We start from the raw sequence: 19,670 nt of genomic DNA, 5'->3' as shown, positions 1-19,670 counted from the left end.
TGGGGGGATTGCACTGGATGAGCTTTCCAGGGCCCTTCCCATCCCTGACCTTCTGGGATTCTGTGAAAACTAGGAAAAGGGAAACCCAGCGGTATAAGGCCATTCATGCAGGTCATACGGTTCTTCTGACCCGTCTCCGAGCGCTGCTGGCTGCGGCACTGCCCCCTGCCATGTTTCACACACTCCCACCCCATGCCCGCACAGCAGCCCCCGCGGCCGCCGCCCGCTCTGAGGCGCTGCCTGGGGCGGGGCGGGAAATGGCGGCGGAAGGCGCTGCCCGGCGCGGCGCCACATGACAGGCGGCAAAGATGGCCGCGTTCCCTTGGTGAGGCTGCGGGAGGCCCTGCCTGCCTCTGTGCCGGGCCGGGGGGCTGAGCGGGGGAGGGCAAGGCCGGGCTGCGGGCTCCGCGGGGGCTGCGGGTTGTCGCGCCCTGTGAGGGGGCCGCCGCCATCCTCGGCGCCTCCCGCAGTCCGAGGCCGCGGCGCTGAGGTGGGGGCGGCTCGGGGACCGCCCGAGCGTGGCCGCGGGGGAAGCGGCCCTGGCGAGCGAGGGCTGCGTGGCTGGGACAGCCTCTCCTACCGGCGCTGCTTCCTGCGGGGCTCGGGGCCGCTCGGCATGAGCGGCTGGAACCTCGGCGACCGGCGGGAGCGAGCGGGGGCTCTGGGTACCGGGGGCGGCAGGAGGAAGCCGGGGCTCTGGGTACCGTGGCTCCGCCGGCCCGGGAGCGCGGTTCGCCGCCTCTCTCTGGGGAAATCTGAAGATCAGGTTTATCGCTCTGTGGTTTTGGCTGCCCGGGGTGCGGGGCGGTGTCAGAGCCCCTGGGCGGTGTGTGTCCCGGCCCGGGGCCGGAGGCCTTTGCTGTGGTTCGTGTTTCCCGTGTCCCGTTTCGAGGGCCCGGCGCGGCCGCGCGGGGGCGCTGCGGCTCCTCCCTCAGGCCTGGCCGGGGAAGGTGGGTGGTTATTACGGATATAAACTGGAACACAAGAGGTTCCACTTAAATATGAGAGGAAACTTGTTCCCGGTGAGGGTGGCAGAGCCTGGCCCAGGCTGCCCAGGGAGGTTGTGGAGTCTCCTTCTGTGCAGACATTCAAACCCGCCTGGACACCTTCCTGTGGAACCTCAGCTGGGTGTTCCTGCTCCATGGGGGGATTGCACTGGATGAGCTTTCCAGGTCCCTTCCAGCCCCTGACATTCTGGGATTCTGTGAAGGTTTCGTACCGTGAATTTAGGTTTACCAGCACAGTTTAACTTCTGTTAGTTGTCTCTCATGCGCTCTTTAGGAGTAGACACGGTGTTTACGGGCTGTGGACCGCAGAGCCAAGTTGGCTCAAAGTGACGTGCGCTATTTCTTCAGGAAGACTGGGTGTGCGGCTGAGGAGGCTGCGCGGGACAGGGAGCAATGTACAGGCTGATATTTGTTAGGGAGAGGAAGGATAAAATAGGTGCTTGCTCTGACAGAGCAAAGGAAAATATGTTCATAATTATTTTTGTCCAAACTTGTCCTTGTTTACAGATGAGCTGATTTTCTGGTTTTGGAGGGCTTGGTCTCCTGAGGCCAGTGTTCTTTTAACACACCGAATTTATCCGACTTCCAGGCTCTGATGTGACTGATGGGTTATAGCCCTGAGCAAACTAGCAATCAAACCTCATGTAGAGTCAAACAAAGTAATACGCAGCTATTCAAGCATTAGGTTGCTAAAAAGTTTTCTCTATATATACATATATGCATTATCACGTTGAAAAGCATCTGTCTCACTTTTTCATGTTCTTGATGTGTGAGCAAACTTTTTTGTGTAATAAAAATTTGAAATAATTTGTGGATTTAAAAGCTTCATCGTTAATGAAACCAGTTGACATTTTGTAAAAGAAAACCAACCATGGGAGCTATACTTTTTAAAAGAAATTAACTCGGGTATGAAATACTTTAAAACTTGAATTTATGTAGCTAAGGAAATCCGAGTGTGTAAAATGGCTCATTAGTTGCCTGTTGGAACTGTTGGTACTCCAAGTACAGTGATGTCAATGGACTCTCCAAATGCGGTCAGTGACTTTGCAGGCACAGAAGGGGATAAATGTGGCTGCAACTTCTGAATTTCAAGCAGCACTGGAATCTAATGAAAACCTGAGGACTGCAGCCACAAAGCAGCGTGGTAGGGATGCTGACAGTGAGTTTTTATGTGAGGCAGCAATGAGATAGCAGGCTAATAAGTAGGTCTGGTGCTGCCGATGTAGAAGTGGCCTTGGAGGCACAGAGTGATGGCAACTGCAGCGATGCTCATGTGTGGAAATAGGTGGAAATTGTACAGAGCCATTGAAGGAGGAATGTTCTTTTTCCAACTCTGGATCTGAGGCCTGACCCCAGCCGGGGGAACTGAGGGACATCAGCTCTCGGACTCTGAATGGGAAACGAAGCCTCTTTGCACTAATTGCGGAATGCAAACTGATTCCTGTGGTTAAAAGTTAAGCTGAGGGGAGGGTTAGCCAGAAAGCCAAGAAACCAGACCTAAAATGGAAATCATAAATAAGGGGAGGGTTGTTAGAATTGGAGTCGCGAGAGAGGTAAACTGAGGCAGGACCTCTGGGAAGCGTCGGATGGTCTGTGAGTCCTGTCCCAACCAATGCGGAGCAGGGGAGGGAATTTGCGGCCAGGATTAGGGCGATATAAGCAGGGGCTTCTGCCCTGTTCCATGTGCTTGCCGTCAGGTAGTACACCTAGTTTTGCAACATCATCAAGGAAATCTGCTTTGCTGAGAGATCCTGCCTGAGCCTGTTGTATTGGCAAGATGATCGTTTCCTATGGAATTCTGCTGTAAAAGTGGCACCTGCAGGCAGGAGCGTATCTTGCTTGGCCTGAGGGTTATTTCTGTTTCCCCTTGGAAGGTACTGCTGCTGAGCAGGGGATGTCACATCTGTCCCCGCAGAGCGAGAGGAACAGAACGGCAGAACATGCTTCAGCTTGCCCCCATATTAACTGTGTTACAAGCTGACTTATCCCTTGAATAGCCACGTTGTAGATGTGCTTTCAAAAGATGCATTTGCAGGGTGTGCAGCTCTTCTTCATCCCCACATGTGTATTTGACATGCATACTTGCCCTGGAGAAGGGCTGAGTTTGGCTGGAGCGCTGTGCCAGGTGGTGTGGAAATAGCTGTGAAGGGAGGTGGGGAAATACTGACAGAACTGTAGGAGAGTAAGAGAAACGTTAAAATCAGGCGGCCAGAAAGAGTTTGAAAGATTTTTCATGCAAATACTAATTAACCCATGAAACAAGTGAGCAAGGGGAATCATTGAATCGGGGGACAGCAGTAGATTAAAGAGACTATTTGTGTATAAAGGAAAGGAGCTGGAGATCGAGAAAACAAAAGGAATAAGCAGATGGATTTCACTGGACTCTTGCTCTGCTGTGTCTCATTAAATGTCAAAGCTTCTCCTTGGAGTAGCACGACTGTAAATAGAACTTCTTCTTAATATTTTTTTTAAATGAACCTCATTTTTGAGGGGTACATGCAATTTATAGATGATCTGGCTGCTTGGCACTGCCGAATTCTTACTAATGAGTTAAGTTTCTGAGTAGGAATGGAATTGGTTTGGGTTAGTTTATGTGGGAAAGATGTGTCTCGTATGCTGATTGTTTTCGTTAGGAGTCTGATTAAAGAAACCTTTCTGTACCCACGGGTTTTTCTCCTTCAGCGGAGGCCTCGGCGTGTGCTGTAAACGTTCTCGGGATCCTGGGTGAACCAGGAGAACGTTTACCTGCTCTGCACGTCTCAGAGATGTTCCTGGTTAACCATTCCTACCACTCCATACAGTTAAAAGGGATTAATTTCATATATTGATGTGTTGTCAGAGACATTAGAAAGCATTTGTAACTCTTAAGTCTCTTGAAACTTGTCATCCGATGCTAGTCAGGAAAATTTTAATCCTCCTTTTTTGGCCTTCCTACATTGTCAAGTGTACTTTAAAAGGTGAATTTGTATCTATATTTGAGCAGTTAAAACCAGGATGAATGGTTTTGTGAAAGAGCAGCATCCTTGAACTGTGATGGACAAATTAGTGTATGTTTGCGTTCGTTCATAGCGGCAACGTTGTTTTACTCAAACACTTTTACTTATGTTCTTTTCTGGAATCAAGTCTGTTTTTTAATTAGAGACGGAGTCCATCATTCTCATAGTTCTCTCTTAATATCAGATTTAAAATAAAACCTGAAATACGTACATTTTTGTGATTTGTTTCACTTAATAACATATTTAATTTTAATAGGTGAGGCAAGGCTTTTCTACAAGGACTTATCCACAGTTCAGGCATATGAGCACTGATACATTTTTTCCTTATAATTTCGCTTTTGCAACTTTTATTCTGCGCACAGTGAGCAGAATGGCCGACTGTCAGATTTCTTCACTTTTAGTTGTAGAGAAGTTTTGATCTTTGCATTGACTTATTTTTCAATGTGTATTTCTTTGTGTAAATATGCTTGCATCTAATAGGATACGTTTCTCTGATGATAAGTACGTTATTATTTATATGCATATAGACTTTCCCTTTACTCTTGCTCTTGAAGGCACGCGAGATCCAGAAACTATGTTTCGGAAGCTGAAGTGTGCAAACTGGAATCTGTACCCTTGGATTTTGGCGATTACCATCCACTAAAACCCATTACAGTGAGTTTCTTTTTGAGCTTTTGAAAAACAAATGTGGATTAAAACTGACTGTGTTCCTCTTTTTACTTCTGTTCCTTTAAAATGAAAAGGCTTTGAAGCTCGTGGCGCTACCAGTGAAGTCACTTTCTATGTTGGTGGCCTCTTATGTTAGAGGCATCAAGTTTTATTCTGTTTCTCCTTTTGCTGGTGCTGTTATGTGTCAAGAACAGTCTCCTGACAAAAATAGCAGCCCAACTTGTGGGGGTTTTTATTGCATTAAATGTTGAATAATGGATAAGTTTAAAATCAAATAGCTGCATTACAAATAACCTACGTAATTGCTTGATGTAAGATTTGGGTTTGGGTTAACTTCCAGTCAGCTGTATGCTTTAAAACATTTATCGTTTCTTTAATGTATGAGAGGCCTTTAAAATGTGGTTGTACAAAAAGAATCCAGGCTCGGAGAGGTGAGCGTCGCACACTAATGAATGATAAATGAGCAGCGGGGAGATGAGACAGAGGCCCCAGGAGTGGGTTTGGTGGCACAGGCTCCAGTCTCGGACAAGAAAAGTGAAGATGAGACTGGCAGAGGAAACCAAATAGCAAGAAAGAGGTTGGAGGAGAGAAACAATAAAATAGATGAGGGTGCTAAAAAGAAATTGTTATAGTTGTGTAGACCTAGATTTGGAAGGAAAAAAGAGTTCGGTTGGTTGGTTCTTGCTTTCATTGCACCAGCATGATTTATGTAGCACATACTTCGAAGATTTACTGAAGAAAATAGGGGGAAGAGAAGGCCTTTTTGTTCAATAGTTTTGAACTTTTCTTTCAGGTTACTGAGTCCAAGACCAAGAAAATGAACCGGAAAGGAAGTACTTCATCTACCTCCTCCTCTTCCTCCAGTTCGGTGATGGATCCGCTGAGCAGTGTGTTGGATGGTACCGACCCCTTGTCATTATTTGCAGCAGCTGCAGATCCTGTGACTACTGCTGCTACCACGGTAACGCTGGGGGCAGTTAGCTCAACTAAATCAGAATCAAACAAACCAACACCAAAACAACAACCAACCAACCAACCAAAACAACCCCCCAAAAACCCCAGAACCACAAAGCTAGCCCTGATTAAAATATATTTGTCTGACCAATTAGGAGGTTAATACAAATAGGAAATATACTGCATTAATAGAATTATGTATTCTTTTTAATTTACCCATTTTTATGTGGTTTATGTTGCCATATTTAATTACTATTTTTAAAAAATATTGTAATTTTGGAAAGGATCAGTTAGCACTTGGAACGTGAAGTTGACCTTTATCAGCCTCCTCTTTTTTTTTTCCAGATTTGTATTTAGCTTTTGCACTGTTTTCTCCTCATAGGATGGTACACGAAAGAAACGGGATAAAGACGACAGCTCGGCAGTGGGAAGTGACTTTGAACCGTGGTCAAGCAAACGTGGTGAAATCCTCGCTAGATACACAACAACAGAGAAGCTCTCTATTGTGAGTGGCGGCTTCTCTAGTTTTATGTGTTTGGACTAGATATTTAATGGATTTTGGATGTTGCTGGTTTATAATCATGCAATGAGTAAATACTGCTTCTCTAAATTTCAGTTTTAGTGTTGCAGAATGCTGTGCCTCAAGCTCTCACTTAAAATGATTGTTTTGGAACCAAATCCAAAAGTCTGTTGATTCGTAGAAACCATCACTTTGTCTTTTTGTAACAATACAAATAACTTCGGCTCTTATGTCTGTTTTTTAAATGATTAGAGGTGTAATTAGCAATGTAATTACCCTGTGCATTCTTGGAAGCTTTCTAAAAGTCTTCTTTTGCTGTTTCTTTGCAGAATCTGTACATGGGATCTGAAAAAGGTGAGCAGTTTCTTTAGCAGTAACAGATTTTGCTTGAGGTCGGGTGCAGCGACAGGTTTGTGGTCAGGAACAGTTGCAATGTGTTTTCCTGGCTTCCCCATTCTGAGATACGCTTGGATCTATGGCTTTTTGTGAATAAGACTTCTGCTGGATTTTTACTTCAGGTAATTATTGAAAACAAACCCTCCAGCCACCTTGTCTTGTATTCCTGTAGGCTGATGAATTTGCGATTGTGTATTGTGGAAGGAAATGGAATTCACTGCCTTCCAGTGGAGCCTGAAGCTTTTTTCCATTTGCAGTGAGCAATGGTGTTTTGAGGATCACGTTTATCAACTCTTCTGCTTGCTGCAAGGGAGAGCAAACAAGGCCCTTGGGAACTTGTTCAGTTATTCTCTTTGCATGAAAGTGAAATTATTTCAACTGCGTGCTGACTGTTCAAAAAAGAACCAAATGTTAAATATTTTATCGTGTTTTCTAGCAAAGCGAATCTGGGCTAATAGTCATAGCTGATTGCATAGTAAACCAGAATTTTTATGTATGACCAAACATGCGGCATTTCAGCTTCTGCAAAAACTTTTTTGGAATGAGAATGGTGAAGCACTAAAACGGGATGTCCAGGGAGAGCGTGACGTTTCTGTCCTGTTAAACTGATGGGATATAACCCTGTGCAAGCTCTTGTAACTTCAAACTTGGATCTGCTTTGAGGGGAAGAGTTGGACACAGACCTCCAGACAGCTTTTCTAACCTTAATTGCCCTATGGTTCCATCCAGTGGTTCTTTCCTTACCAGCAAAACTTGCAAGAAAATCCATTTATATTCAGTTTTGCTTAGTTGCAATTTTCTGTATAAAGTGAATGAAGTGTAGGTGCATTTAAATGTGTGTCTTCAGGAATAGTCACCAAATGCATCAAAGCACTTCTGTCCTGGCAGCTGACGAGCTGTCCGAGTCTGTCACGCTTCTTCGGGTTTGTTGCCCTTTAGAAGTCCAAGTGTTTAAATGTTAAAGAAACTCAACATAGAATTCTTTACAGGCAAAGCTACAACCACGGGTTCAGCGGTTTCTGAAAAAGTGAGGACAAGGTTAGAAGAGCTGGACGATCTGGAAGAGGTGAGAAAGTTTTATGCTCCAATTACATTATTATTCTAAAAGTGAAATAAATATGTGAAATCTTTTATGAAACCTTTTAGAAAGGTCATGATGCTGCATGTGCTGATGTAGTATTTAGATAAATGTATACTTTCTGTGGGACTTCTCCAGCAATTCCAATCCTTTCTGTTATAGAATTCAGGCAGATTAATATTTTTGTAGCGCTAGAAACTGCGATTCAAAAATTTACTTCCTCTACCAGTGTTGATGTGCCTTGGTACTGTGTAGGGCCTGCAGCTGCTATAAAACTTTAGGGAGCCTAATAATCTTAATATCTGATAATTTTCTTTGCCCTGTCGCAGAAGCTGCGTGCTGTCCACCTGAGCTTAATTACAGTTAACACTCAGGTGCTGGATAGAAATACTGAGTACTCAGGTTATCTCTCAACCTGCAGTATTTACTGTGCAAAGACGAGGTGTGCTATAACGTACTTTCCTAAAACCTGACTCTGTCTCGTACTTCTAGAACTGGTTTGAGTCATGTTGTTTTGAAACCTCTGCCTCTTAACTAACTTCAGGCTACCTGAGCCAGCACAGTTCTCAAGGCAGGATGTCACGAATAAAGGATTGGATTCTGTTAGGACACTTTATCATAAGGAAATATGTAACTTTTTGTGAAACTGTAATTGCATTTGCATTTTCTCTCTTCATCTGTGACTGCTTTTAGTGATGGTTGCTTCTAGACTCTCAGATATTACAAAATCTGCTCTATAATGCAGATTAATAAACTCATCAAAACTGGTCCTGAAGGTGGTTTTTCATGTCACTCGTACTTCTACTGAAGACTATTCCAGAACCACCTTCTGATTTTTCTAAACGCATTTTTAGTCACTTTCTTCTTGTGTCAGTTTGGTTCTAAAGCTTAAACAATTATTTCTACTTTCAATGTTTGGCTAGTTTATTTTTTACATGTAATATTTTAGAAGGTCTGTGAGATCTTTGTGAAGACAGATCACAGGAATGCTCTGGTGCTGAGCGTGTAATGAAGATAGTTTGGTTTTATTACTGAGGGCAAAGCGCAGCCAGATTTTTCTTGCTGTCAACAAATTTGCTGGCAAAACGTTTCGTTTCGTTCTGATGCTGCTCCTGCATAGGCACTAACCTACTCGTGTATGGTGTTAGTGCACTAACGACACCCGAGTAGAATTCTGCTGAGATAGTCCAGCATTTCTGACCTCACGAACAACCCGTGTGTCTCTTGAAAACCAAGGCAGCTGTGACGCGCTCCTATGCCAAACACCTGCCATACTGATCCCCCAAAGGTGAGAAGGGGGAATTAGAGAATTCTGTAGTAGGTTTTGTGGGCTTTGTTCTTTCCCTGGAGCGATTTGGCTCTATAATAATGACACGCTTCTTCCTTCCCTCCCACTGGTCTTAATAGGCTTGTGTTTTCTTGCCAGGGCTCACAAAAGGAGCTGTTGAATTTGACTCAGCAGGATTACATGAACCGAATTGAAGAACTGAACCAGTCTTTAAAGGATGCTTGGTCCTCTGATCAGAAGGTGAAAGCTCTGAAAATAGTCATCCAGGTCAGTTGTACGTTTTTGTACAGAACCGGCGAGTTTGGTGGTGCGGCTTGTCCAATTACTTTCTTGGGGAACGAATGTTTTCTGTTATTTTCCAATTATTTTCATCTGTTCTTCACTGAAACACATTTCTTTCAGAGTTTTATGATGTCTGACAACAGTTGGATTTTCAACTCAGTTGTTATGTATTGATTTTGACTAGGGCATGTGGGATGGAATTCTCATTAAAGAGAGCGGCCAGATGACAGATGTGGAAATTTTACCTCGTTAGGGGTAGTTAGAATAAATAACACGCAGTGATATCAGCACTTTCCTTCCCTCTCCTTCCCCTCCTAGCCGCTTGCCCCCCACCCCAAATAATACGAGAATGGCTTTTTAAACATCAGTATTTTCCCCATCCAGACTGACTATTGAATAATCTGATTTAGGACTCTCGCAAACTACAGGAAACAACTGCAGATTTTTTGAAGTGTGTTTATGTGGGTTTTGTGTTTTTAAACTTGCCTGCAGCTCTGAGAGGCACAGGGGGAAATAGGACAATCAGATGCTCTTTTGTTTGGCTTGGCCATTCAAAAAGGCCAGAGGAGATAATGACATCCTTCAAAGCTCTAGAACTGAGGTAATGCTGATAGTCATCAAGTGGGGTTATAGAAAGTCAGGATTTGTTTTTTCTTTGTCATGCTGGATGCTCTGGTGAAAACTGTAGTAATTTCAGCTTCAATTGTGGTGGAGACAATAAAGGAAATAAACATAAATGATTTAAAAAAATTGAATGTGACCCAGGGTGAGTAATGTTCTATTGTAATACTATGAAATCAGCACTATTATTTTAAAAAAATCCATATGTAGCATTATGAAGTGTGAATATTTTAGTGAAAGAGAATACAGCATTAAAAGTCTTTGGATGAGAAGAAAAGGGATATGGACATACTGTATTTACAATGCATTAATATGTGTGTGTATGTATATATATATATATACAGTATCTGATACGCAGTGATAATCTATGCACTAATACTTTCATATGTTCTTTTATAAATGGTTTCACAAATTATTGTGAAATAATGAAGTTTCTAAGATGGGATTCAGTGCTTCCTTATAGGAAGGTGGTATCAAAAGTGCAGATTTTTGTCTCTCTTAAAGTATTGCCTATGTGGTGTTCACTTTGCACTTGAACTTTGTGCTGCAGATGCTCATCACTAATTGAAAAGAGTGAAATAGGTGTTTGGGTAATTAACATGAATTTAAAAAATGCATAAAGAAGACTACAAGTAGCTAATAATAATTCTATACTTAGAAAGCAAGAGAGGCTAGGAACCTGACTGAACTTTCCTTGTTGTGGTTCTTCCTAGTAAATAACACAATTTTAAGAACTGAGCAGGTTTCATGGCAACAAGCTGTGATGATGTATATATTGTATCATTTGAACGCTAGAATTATCGTAAGAACTAATGATGAAAATGACCCAAGATGTAATTACAAAAACCAATGACGCAAGTTGGCGCATGGGGATGCAGCTGTCATGCTCCGTGCAGGAGTTTTACAGGGGCTGAAGTGCCAGAAGAGTTCTGGTCAGTAAGGCAAGGCCTGAATTTGTAGCACGTGAATTCCTCACGTGCCTTTTCTACGAGCGACTTTACTTGTCAAAATGGAAGAAGTTAAGCAAGCTTAGAGTAAGCTGCAGTAAGGTGATTATATATGTGAGCTCTAAGAAGGGTTGTAATTAAGCGTTGGTAGGATGTGTAGGCCCTGAACAGCTCCTAAATTACCTTTATTTGAAGGTGACTGACTTACCGTAAGTCGGGAAGAGTCTGCTTTGATTGGAAGTTTGGTTATGGATGCTCTTGCCTGGCTTGCTGGTGCAGGCTGCAGTTCCTCCCTTAGCAATAAAGCAAAAAACCTGAGCATGCCCCCCGTTTAAGCACGTTCAAATGTTACGATTTTCTTGCTTGAACAAAGTGGGCTTGTGGGGTATCAGATTCCTTCCTGCATTTTTGGAATGTCATGAAAACTTGAACTTTATTCCATCAAGATTGAAGCGCTGTCTGCTGATGAAGGAGACAAGGGACAGAGGCCATAGAGAAGAAGAAACTTCTTCCCAGTGAGGGTGTCAGAGCCTGGCCCAGGCTGCCCAGGGAGGTTGTGGAGTCTCCTTCTGTGCAGACATTCAAACCCGCCTGGACACCTTCCTGTGGAACCTCAGCTGGGTGTTCCTGCTCCATGGGGGGATTGCACTGGATGAGCTTTCCAGGGCCCTTCAACCCCTGACACTCTGGGATTCTGTGAACACTGTACTTGTCAGTCTTCAGATAGAGACTGGAGAAGGCTCATGCTCAAAGGCCGTGGTTGGCTCAGGGAGGAGCCCCAGTCACTCCTCTGCCTGTTTTCTTCAGGTGGAAGTTGATTTTTTTGTGAATAAACTCCCACCAAAGTTTTGGCCTGCAGTTCAGCGTATGGTTTTTGCACCATCTTAGAAAACAAAGTATAGCTTAATTAAATGTCTTATAAAATGTCTTCATTCCCCAGCATGTATTTTGAATGCATATCATAAATGGATGTGTTTACTACCTGGACTTTGAATTCAGTGATACTGGAGCTAAGTTGGCCGATGTGTTTTCAAATGTGTGTTGGTGGGCAGTCGCACTGGGTGCTGGTGGGACATGATGGGGCAGCTTCTTCCCAAACGTTTGAGTGGTTCTGTGAGCCACAAAGGCCTCGTGGAGAGCTCACCAGCTCAACTTTTAAAATTCTTTCTTATTTTAGTCTACATCACATTTTGGGTTTGATACGGATGCTCAGAGACATGGCAAGAAACAGAAAAATGCCCTTTGGAAAGTTGGTTTAGAAAAGAAGCACCTTTTTGTGCTTCTGCTGTGAGAGAATTGGTGTTGTCTGAACAAATGCAGAGATCTGGGGTTGTTTAGTCTGGAGAAGAAGAGGCTTAGAGGTGAGCTCAGCACTCTCTAGAACGACCTGAAGGGCAGTTCTAGCCAGGGGGGATTGGGCTCTTCTCCCAGGCAGTCAGCAATAGGACAAGGGGGCATGGGCTTCAACTCTGCCAGGGGAAATTGAGGCTGGAGCTGAGAAAGCAATTCTGTGCAGAGAGAGTGGTCAGCATTGGAATGGCTGCCCAGGGAGGTGCTGGACTCACTGGCCCTGGAGGTTTGTAAACTGAGATTGGCCATGGCACTGAGTGCCATGATCTGGTCAATGGACTGGAGTTGGACCAAGGGTTGGACTGGATGATCTCTGAGGGCTTTTCCAACCCAGTCCCTTCTGTGATTCTGTGATCTGCGTGGTCAGCTGGAATTCCGCATTGCAGATTACCTTGTGCAACAAAAATACAGATCTGTGACGGGCTCTGCTGGTAATGAACAATAACCTCAACAATCTAGAGAGTACCATGGTGTGTGATGTGGAGATTCTTTGGCGTTTTTTGCTGGATAGTCTGTATTGGTTATTTCCACCTGTTTCAATCTGTCTGGAGTAAAACCACAAACTCACATTTTCCTCTCAAAATGTTTTCTGTTTTTTCTTCTAGTGTTCTAAGCTGCTTTCAGACACAACAGTAATCCAGTTTTATCCAAGTAAATTTGTTTTAATTACGGATATCCTTGATACTTTTGGTAAGTACCTCATGTACCAGACTCACTACACAATATTTAATAAGACAAAATTAATTTTTTATAACGTAGAAAACATTACATTTGTGTGAAAAGTGCTTAAATGACTCTCAGTTTTAACATGGAGTATTTCCAACGTGAACATTTGGACACCAGTAGTATAAATGTGATACATAGCTTTTCAACAACGCTTATGAGTGAAGTAGGTAAAGTAAAAATATTTCATTTTGTAGGTCTATGCTTTATGTATTAGTGAATATATAGAACAAAACCTTGGGAAAATCATAATATCTGCATTTTGAAATTTAAAACACACTCGTTATTATGGAAAGATTTTGGGGTTGGCAACCTCTTGACTCAATAATTCATTCTCTTTATGGTTGAAGAATACAAGTTTTCTGTAGGTGAACAGGGCCTATGAAGTGATCAAAATGTAGTTCACCGAATTTTTAAATCTATTTCAATTATTTTAAAATGATCCTTTAAATGAGATTGTCATCCACCTCATGCGATTCTCATAGTTTTCTGCTTATGGAAAAGATTTACGGCAGCATTCAAAATGGAAGGGTATTGTATGTTTTGCAGGATATGGTGTGATACAGATCCAGCTGTTTTTCAGGTGTTTGTGCTCTTTCCTACTTACTGAAAGTGCTGAAGACAACACAATATCCAAACTGGCACAGACAGGACCCCAGCGGGTCTGGGAGCTCCCGCTGTGCGAGGGACGGAGCCAGAGAAATAAACGGGTTATAGCGCGGGAATTGCTGAATTCACACTGAACATGCAGCCTCACTAGAGGGCAGCACATTGTTAGTGTTTGGGGCAGGTTTTTCCAGCTGAGTTCGGTGTATTTTAGAGAGGGAACCTTTGCATCAACATCTTGTGGTTTATGGTTTGTTAATTCCTTATGAATGTTATTTGGTTTTTTATGTTTATAACAGGGAAGCTAGTGTATGAAAGAATTCTGTCAATGTGCGTGGACAATCGTGTCTCTTTGCCAGGTAAGTTTGTGTTCGTTTCTGCTGTGCTGCTGGAAAAAAATCACGTCCCAACTAATTTGAGAAAGGTTTAATAGGACTCTTGCTACACTATTCCTTATGAAAAAATCTAGTAATGTATAGTTTTTAACAGACTAAACTCCATTGCTTATAGCTTTCACCACAGGGTTTGTGCAAGTTTACATTTTAACTGTGCAGCATATACAGCCAAAGCTGAGAGTCTCGGTTTTTGGTAAACAGATGTTTTTGTTGCTACATTAGAAACTGTTGATGGGGGAGAATTTTGGACGAAGGAGCAGGCGGTCAGTAGGATCTTTGTAACTTGGGCCCCCTTCATTTTTTCAGTTGGAGTTCTAAAACAATGTAAAAGTTTTACATTTATGGTACGAATGTATATTGAAGTACTTATTTAGGAAGGCACCGGAAGATTCCATTGAAATACGCTCTTTTCCTTGCATTTCAGAGTGTATTGAGTGCATGTCCTTGAAATATGAAACATTCTTACTGTAGTTGGCAGTGCAGCAGTACCATGCGGCTGCCGTTAAATCCAGAGGATTTGAGCCAACAAATATTTAAATTTGAAATAAACTTACAGAAAATACTTAAAATATCTGTGGTGGCGGCAGGTCTGATAAGCTGTTCTCACAAAGGTTTGTGAAGGCAGACAGTTCCTGTCAGGTTCTGGGGCATGTCTGGGTGGTCAGTAGGTCAGAGAGGTTCTCCTGCCCCTCTGCTCTGCCCTGGGGAGACCACACCTGGAATATTGTGTCCAGTTGTGGCCCCTCAGCTCCAGAAGGACAGGGAACTGCTGGAGAGAGTCCAGCGCAGCCACCAAGATGCTGAAGGGAGTGGAGCATCTGCCGTGTGAGGAAAGGCTGAGGGAGCTGGGGCTCTGGAGCTGGAGAAGAGGAGACTGAGGGGGGACTCATTCATGGGGATCAATATGGAAAGAGGCAGTGTCAGGAGGATGGAGCCAGGCTCTTCTGGGTGACAACCAGTGACAGGACAAGGGGCAATGGGTGCAAACTGGAACACAGGAGTTTCCACTTAGAGATGAGAAGCAACTTGTTCCTGGTGAGGGTGTCAGAGCCTGGCCCAGGCTGCCCAGGGAGGTTGTGGAGTCTCCTTCTGTGCAGACATTCAAACCCGCCTGGACACCTTCCTGTGGAACCTCAGCTGGGTGTTCCTGCTCCATGGGGGGATTGCACTGGATGAGCTTTCCAGGGCCCTTCCAATCCCTGACACTCTGGGATTCCATGTGAAACTCCCTGTGGAACAGGACCTTCCCACCTCCTGGGCAGGAACAGCAGAGCACTGGTATTTAAGCCTGTGTCACAAGGAGTTTATCAGTGGACAGTCACAGAAGCCGCTTGTGCAGCTGCATCACTGAGAGGAGAGAGACTCGTCCTTCCCAACTGTCTTTCCTCAGCCCTGGGCAGATCCTGAGGAGCCGGTTTTGCCTCATGTCCTGGGGAGGGGAGCAGTGAACCCGACACAGCGCAGGCCACAGAACCGTCTGTGCCACCCGCGGTGGCACCTTCTCCTGCCACCGCTGACTCCAGCAGTCCTAGAACTCACGAGGACAGAGCTGCACTGCAGCCTTAGGGGTTCAGCATCCAAAAACAAGTGTCTGTCAGTGTTTAATATTTCCTACTTCTTGCAATATAGTTTTAAATAATATTCTTTCAAAATTATAATAGCCTTTTAAAGTAAAGAATCTGAGTGCTGAAATCTCTTTTATATGTATTGATTTGTTAGAGATTTATATATTTTTTTTACAATTTCTGCTTTCAAGAAGAGGTTAGATTTCCAGGTAGCAGCTCTGAGATGAGCTTTGAATGCTTGACTTCAGGTTCTGAAATGTTCCTTAATGCAGGATGGAAGCTGTCATCACTGCCCTCGCTGTCTGTGTCAGCTCTTCCTGCTGCAAGAGAGACCCGAGAATCAGACATATTGCCCAGTGTTTGTTATGATGCGCTTGATTTCATGTTGAAAGAGAATATAACGTTAAATCTAGAATGAAGATAACTTGTCTACAGAAAGAACGTAACCGTTTCTGGGTTGTTGGTTTTTTTTTTTTTGCCAGATAATTTTTCTCCAGACTGCGTTAACGATACAGCTAAAGAAACGTGCTTGAACTGGTTTTTCAAGATTGCTTCCATCAGAGAACTCATTCCCAGATTGTATCCTTGTCAAATGAGACTCTCCGAGCGTGTCTGCAGGTGTTCCACAGGCTTGTCAAAAAATGAACATGTTTATTTCAGTAAAACCCACGGCAACCTGATGCTTATATTGACTTTGTTTCAGACTGTATGTTTTAAATAGGAGTCGTGTTTCCTACTGAACCGAGTGCTGAATGACTGGCCCTGAGCAGCGTGGCAGTGAGAAAGTAGAACTGATGTGTGAGAAGTTGGGAAACAACAAATGTCTTGTACATAAGTAGTAAAAATCAAGCAAGTGTAGTAAGGTTAATTACAGAAGGCCTTGAAATAGCTTGCTCAATGTGTATTTGGTGTATACATTTGGTTTTGTGGTTTTAAATTGCATACGTCTTAGTTTCGTTCCTTAACTTGGCTTCATTTTAGTTATGTGGAAGCGGCAATACTGAAGTGCAATAAGTTCCTATCCAAAATGTAAGAGCACGTGTTAAGTGTGGGAAACAAGTGAGCGGGCAGGCTTAGGAACTTAAATCTAGGAGTTCAGCACCGAAGTTCATGGTTAATGATGGGTTGAGTCTTAATAGGTCTGAGGAAAAGCAGTACAGAGGGGTTTTGGAGCTTCTGGTGAGAATGCCATGGAATAAATTCAAGGTGAGCTGTGGTACAACTTGGAATGCCATAGTTGTGAAATACACGTATGATTGTGACATCAGGAGTTTTCAAATTAAAAACCAGTGGCTACAGATGGTGGAGGCAGAAGCATCATTGTTGAGATTATTATGGCAAAAAGATGGAGATTGTGCCTGTGCTTGTCTTTTACAAGCCAAACATCCAACCTGCCTGTCTGAACCACTAACAGCAAATACTGCCATTGAAATATAGGCTATGTGTTACTATTCACATCAAATTTTACTTCTGAAATAAAATCTTGTACTAATGTGCTTCACATTTTGGTAGGTGATTCTGTAACTCACGTTCAATTGTCCATCTACAAGGCAGCTACTGAAGTTATCTCTGGGAGGTATAATCCTGTTATCAATTGTTAAATGTCATTTCCATTTCTGAAAACTTTGAACAGGGGGATTTCGGAATGTCTGCCGCGGTTGACTGCTATGATTAGAGGAATCGGAGATCCACTGGTCGCGGTCTATGCCAGAGCATACCTGTGCAGGGTAGGCAACGTTTGGACACATCTGTATCAGAGACTTGCTGCTCTATTACTAAAAGAAAACTTCTTTTAACTACTGGTTTTGTGTGAAGTAGCCGGCAGCCTGTCTATTCCTTCTAACAAACCAAAAAAGGGAAATTTCTCTTTTGTTTTAATAATGGGGAATCTTTCTTTAAGTGTTCATAATAAGTAAAAATACTTTTTTATTTTTGGCAGCTTACGCCAGTTTTTCATCGTCAGGAAGGGCAAAATGTGAGGGACCTCAGTGGAAGGAGAGTTTTGACTGTTGTGTGGTTGCTGGGTGCTGCTTTCCGCAGTGATGTCTGCGCTGTCCGTGTGTTGATCTCCCCCCTCCTCCTCCCGCCGGGGTGGATGTGGCAGCAGAGCCGCTCCACAGTGTTGGCACAGTGGATGTTTCCTGGCTGCGTTCTTATCCTCAGCAGCCCAGCCAAGATAAACTTAGCAAAGAAGAGATGCTAAAGTGATTCCGAAAGTCACCAACAGTGGCAAAAAAAGCCTTGTGAAATACATTTTTGAAGTAGTGGCAAAGATCTTGCCTGTAATTGGAAAATGGTAGGGCTGCTAGTTAGCAATACCTGGGTGAAACCAGCTGTGAAATGTGAGTGTGGTCAGTGTTGATATATACTGCCCAGGGAGCTTTTGGTGTAACTATTCAGGGATGTCCACATGAATTCCTGTATCTCCGAGTCATCGCTGACCTCTGCTTTGCTCTGATAGATGAGCTGCTTAGTTCGTTTGAGTCCTGAAACAGAGTAATGCCAACATTTTTGTCATGGCCTAATCATTTCTGCTACATAATGCAAGGTTTCTGAAGGTTTTTTGGGAACCAGTTTGTATGCGTGGTCCACCTTTTACTGCTCCTGTTACAGCTAAGAGAGATGCGTGATGATAGAGCTGTTAGGATGAATAATCTAGTAATTGCAATTATCTAGTAGGATCTTAGCATGCTCCTTTTGGTCCACAAAGATGATAATCCAAAATAAATAGTGAAAATTTGCTTGGAATAAAATACCAGCTGTTAAAATCCTGGTTTTTGTTGAAAATTAAGAAAGCTTATTGGAATGGAAGACATTTAATCTTCTGTATTCCAGCTACTGACAATATTACAATATTAATACTTTCACCATGAAAATAATGAAATAGATCTTTAAAAATATAAATTATTGAATAGGAAGCCTGTAGAATCTGTAGAAGTAACGTCTAAATCACAGCGTAGTAAAATGTGGGAATAAATGCATGGAATCAGAGACACAGCAAGGTGCTGCATTTCTCTTTGGCCCCACGGTTTGAAAGGAACTGATGTATAAAGAAAAGTGATACTAAGAGGTGACTGTGGGAGATGCTTCCACTTTGTCATGAACGCAGCAAGAATTGCATGTGCTCGGGGGTCATAATCATATTTTCCTTTGGGATCTTTGCTTCATTCTGTCAGTTGGTGGACTCCTCCAGAAAATGCATTTTTGTCTTGAAGTAGAATCGTAGGTGATGGATGAAGATAAAATCTTTCTTTTACTACAGATTGGGATGGAAGTGGCCCCACAACTCAAAGAAAGCCTGAACAAAAACTTCTTTGACTTTCTTCTAACCTTTAAACAAGTAAGTAAATAGGGGTTTTATTTGCAAAATCACATGAATACGCTCATTAACCAAACTACCGTGTACTTTTAAAAATCTCTGAAGTTCTTGAATCAAGATTTAGGGATGTTCCGGTACCCAGATATAGTTTGGGAAGTTTTACGTACATTCTGAGAAGCTGAAACTGCTCTGTTCAGCGTGTTTCCATACTTCAATAATAGATGCTATGAGCTTGATATTTGTTCCCCAGTATGCCAGGAATGCTTCAGAATATCTCTGTATCTTTGTTATCTTGTCTGTTGTCGTTTCCATTCATACACAAACTGTGTGCAGTTTATCGTAGCTCTTATTAAATTTTCACAGCGACGTGTTCTTGTCTTTTACTACAACAGATTCACGGGGATACGGTTCAGAATCAGCTGGTAGTACAATGTGTGGAATTCCCTTTGTATTTGACTCTCTATTCTCCTGCTATAGACTGGATTTTACAGTGCATTGCGTACCGTGCTCCTGAAGTAAGTAAGTGTGGTAAGGAAGCGCTGGGGTGAAGGGTTAATTTTGCCTGTTAAAAACCCCTCAGTACTTACCTGAGCGTGGAGATTATTATAAAGAGCCTGGATTTGCCTGCTTGTTTCTCTTCTCTACATGAAGAACATTTCTACAAAGCTCGCGCTAGACAGCTTCAAATACATCAGCAGTGTTCCTGTTTGCTTTTGCTGTCCTTTAGCTAACCTTGATTTTCTGAATTCAGTAGTTTCTTGTGTCATAAAAATGGTTGGCGTAACCTGTAGCTGTTTGAATCTCAGCTGCCTGTTGCGTTGGGTAACGTTCAGGAACTGCCCTGCCTGACAAACAGGAATTCTGAGGAGAAACACCATGGCTGAAGGGTCTTCTGTAAAATCCAAGTGCACCTCTGTGCTTTATGTTGTACTATGCGGTTGTTTTCTTGTGTTA

At 43.1% G+C, this 19,670-nt stretch overlaps 1 protein-coding gene across 2 annotated transcripts in view; it reads left to right on the top strand.

Moving 5' to 3' along the window:
- The first annotated feature begins 217 nt into the window (after positions 1–217).
- The window catches only part of VPS35L (VPS35 endosomal protein sorting factor like), a 49,144-nt gene continuing 29,691 nt past the window's right edge, over positions 218–19,670 (top strand). The window contains exons 1-14 of one of the 2 annotated variants that reach the window (XM_065850752.2): positions 218–325; positions 4,558–4,657; positions 5,466–5,633; positions 6,009–6,131; positions 6,476–6,500; positions 7,532–7,608; positions 9,047–9,175; positions 12,714–12,798; positions 13,737–13,796; positions 15,880–15,976; positions 16,379–16,426; positions 17,031–17,124; positions 18,660–18,737; positions 19,109–19,231. In XM_065850752.2, the coding sequence (XP_065706824.1) occupies positions 309–325; positions 4,558–4,657; positions 5,466–5,633; positions 6,009–6,131; positions 6,476–6,500; positions 7,532–7,608; positions 9,047–9,175; positions 12,714–12,798; positions 13,737–13,796; positions 15,880–15,976; positions 16,379–16,426; positions 17,031–17,124; positions 18,660–18,737; positions 19,109–19,231 (1,224 nt within the window). In that variant the 5' untranslated portion in view covers positions 218–308. The other variant, XM_071815142.1, reaches the window with a different exon arrangement.

Source organism: Patagioenas fasciata, chromosome 15 (genome assembly GCF_037038585.1).
Source record: "Patagioenas fasciata isolate bPatFas1 chromosome 15, bPatFas1.hap1, whole genome shotgun sequence".
In the NCBI taxonomy this organism is placed as follows: domain Eukaryota; kingdom Metazoa; phylum Chordata; class Aves; order Columbiformes; family Columbidae; genus Patagioenas; species Patagioenas fasciata.
The sequence above is the reverse complement of the archived record's forward strand: the minus strand, read 5'-3'. Positions and strand labels throughout refer to the sequence as shown.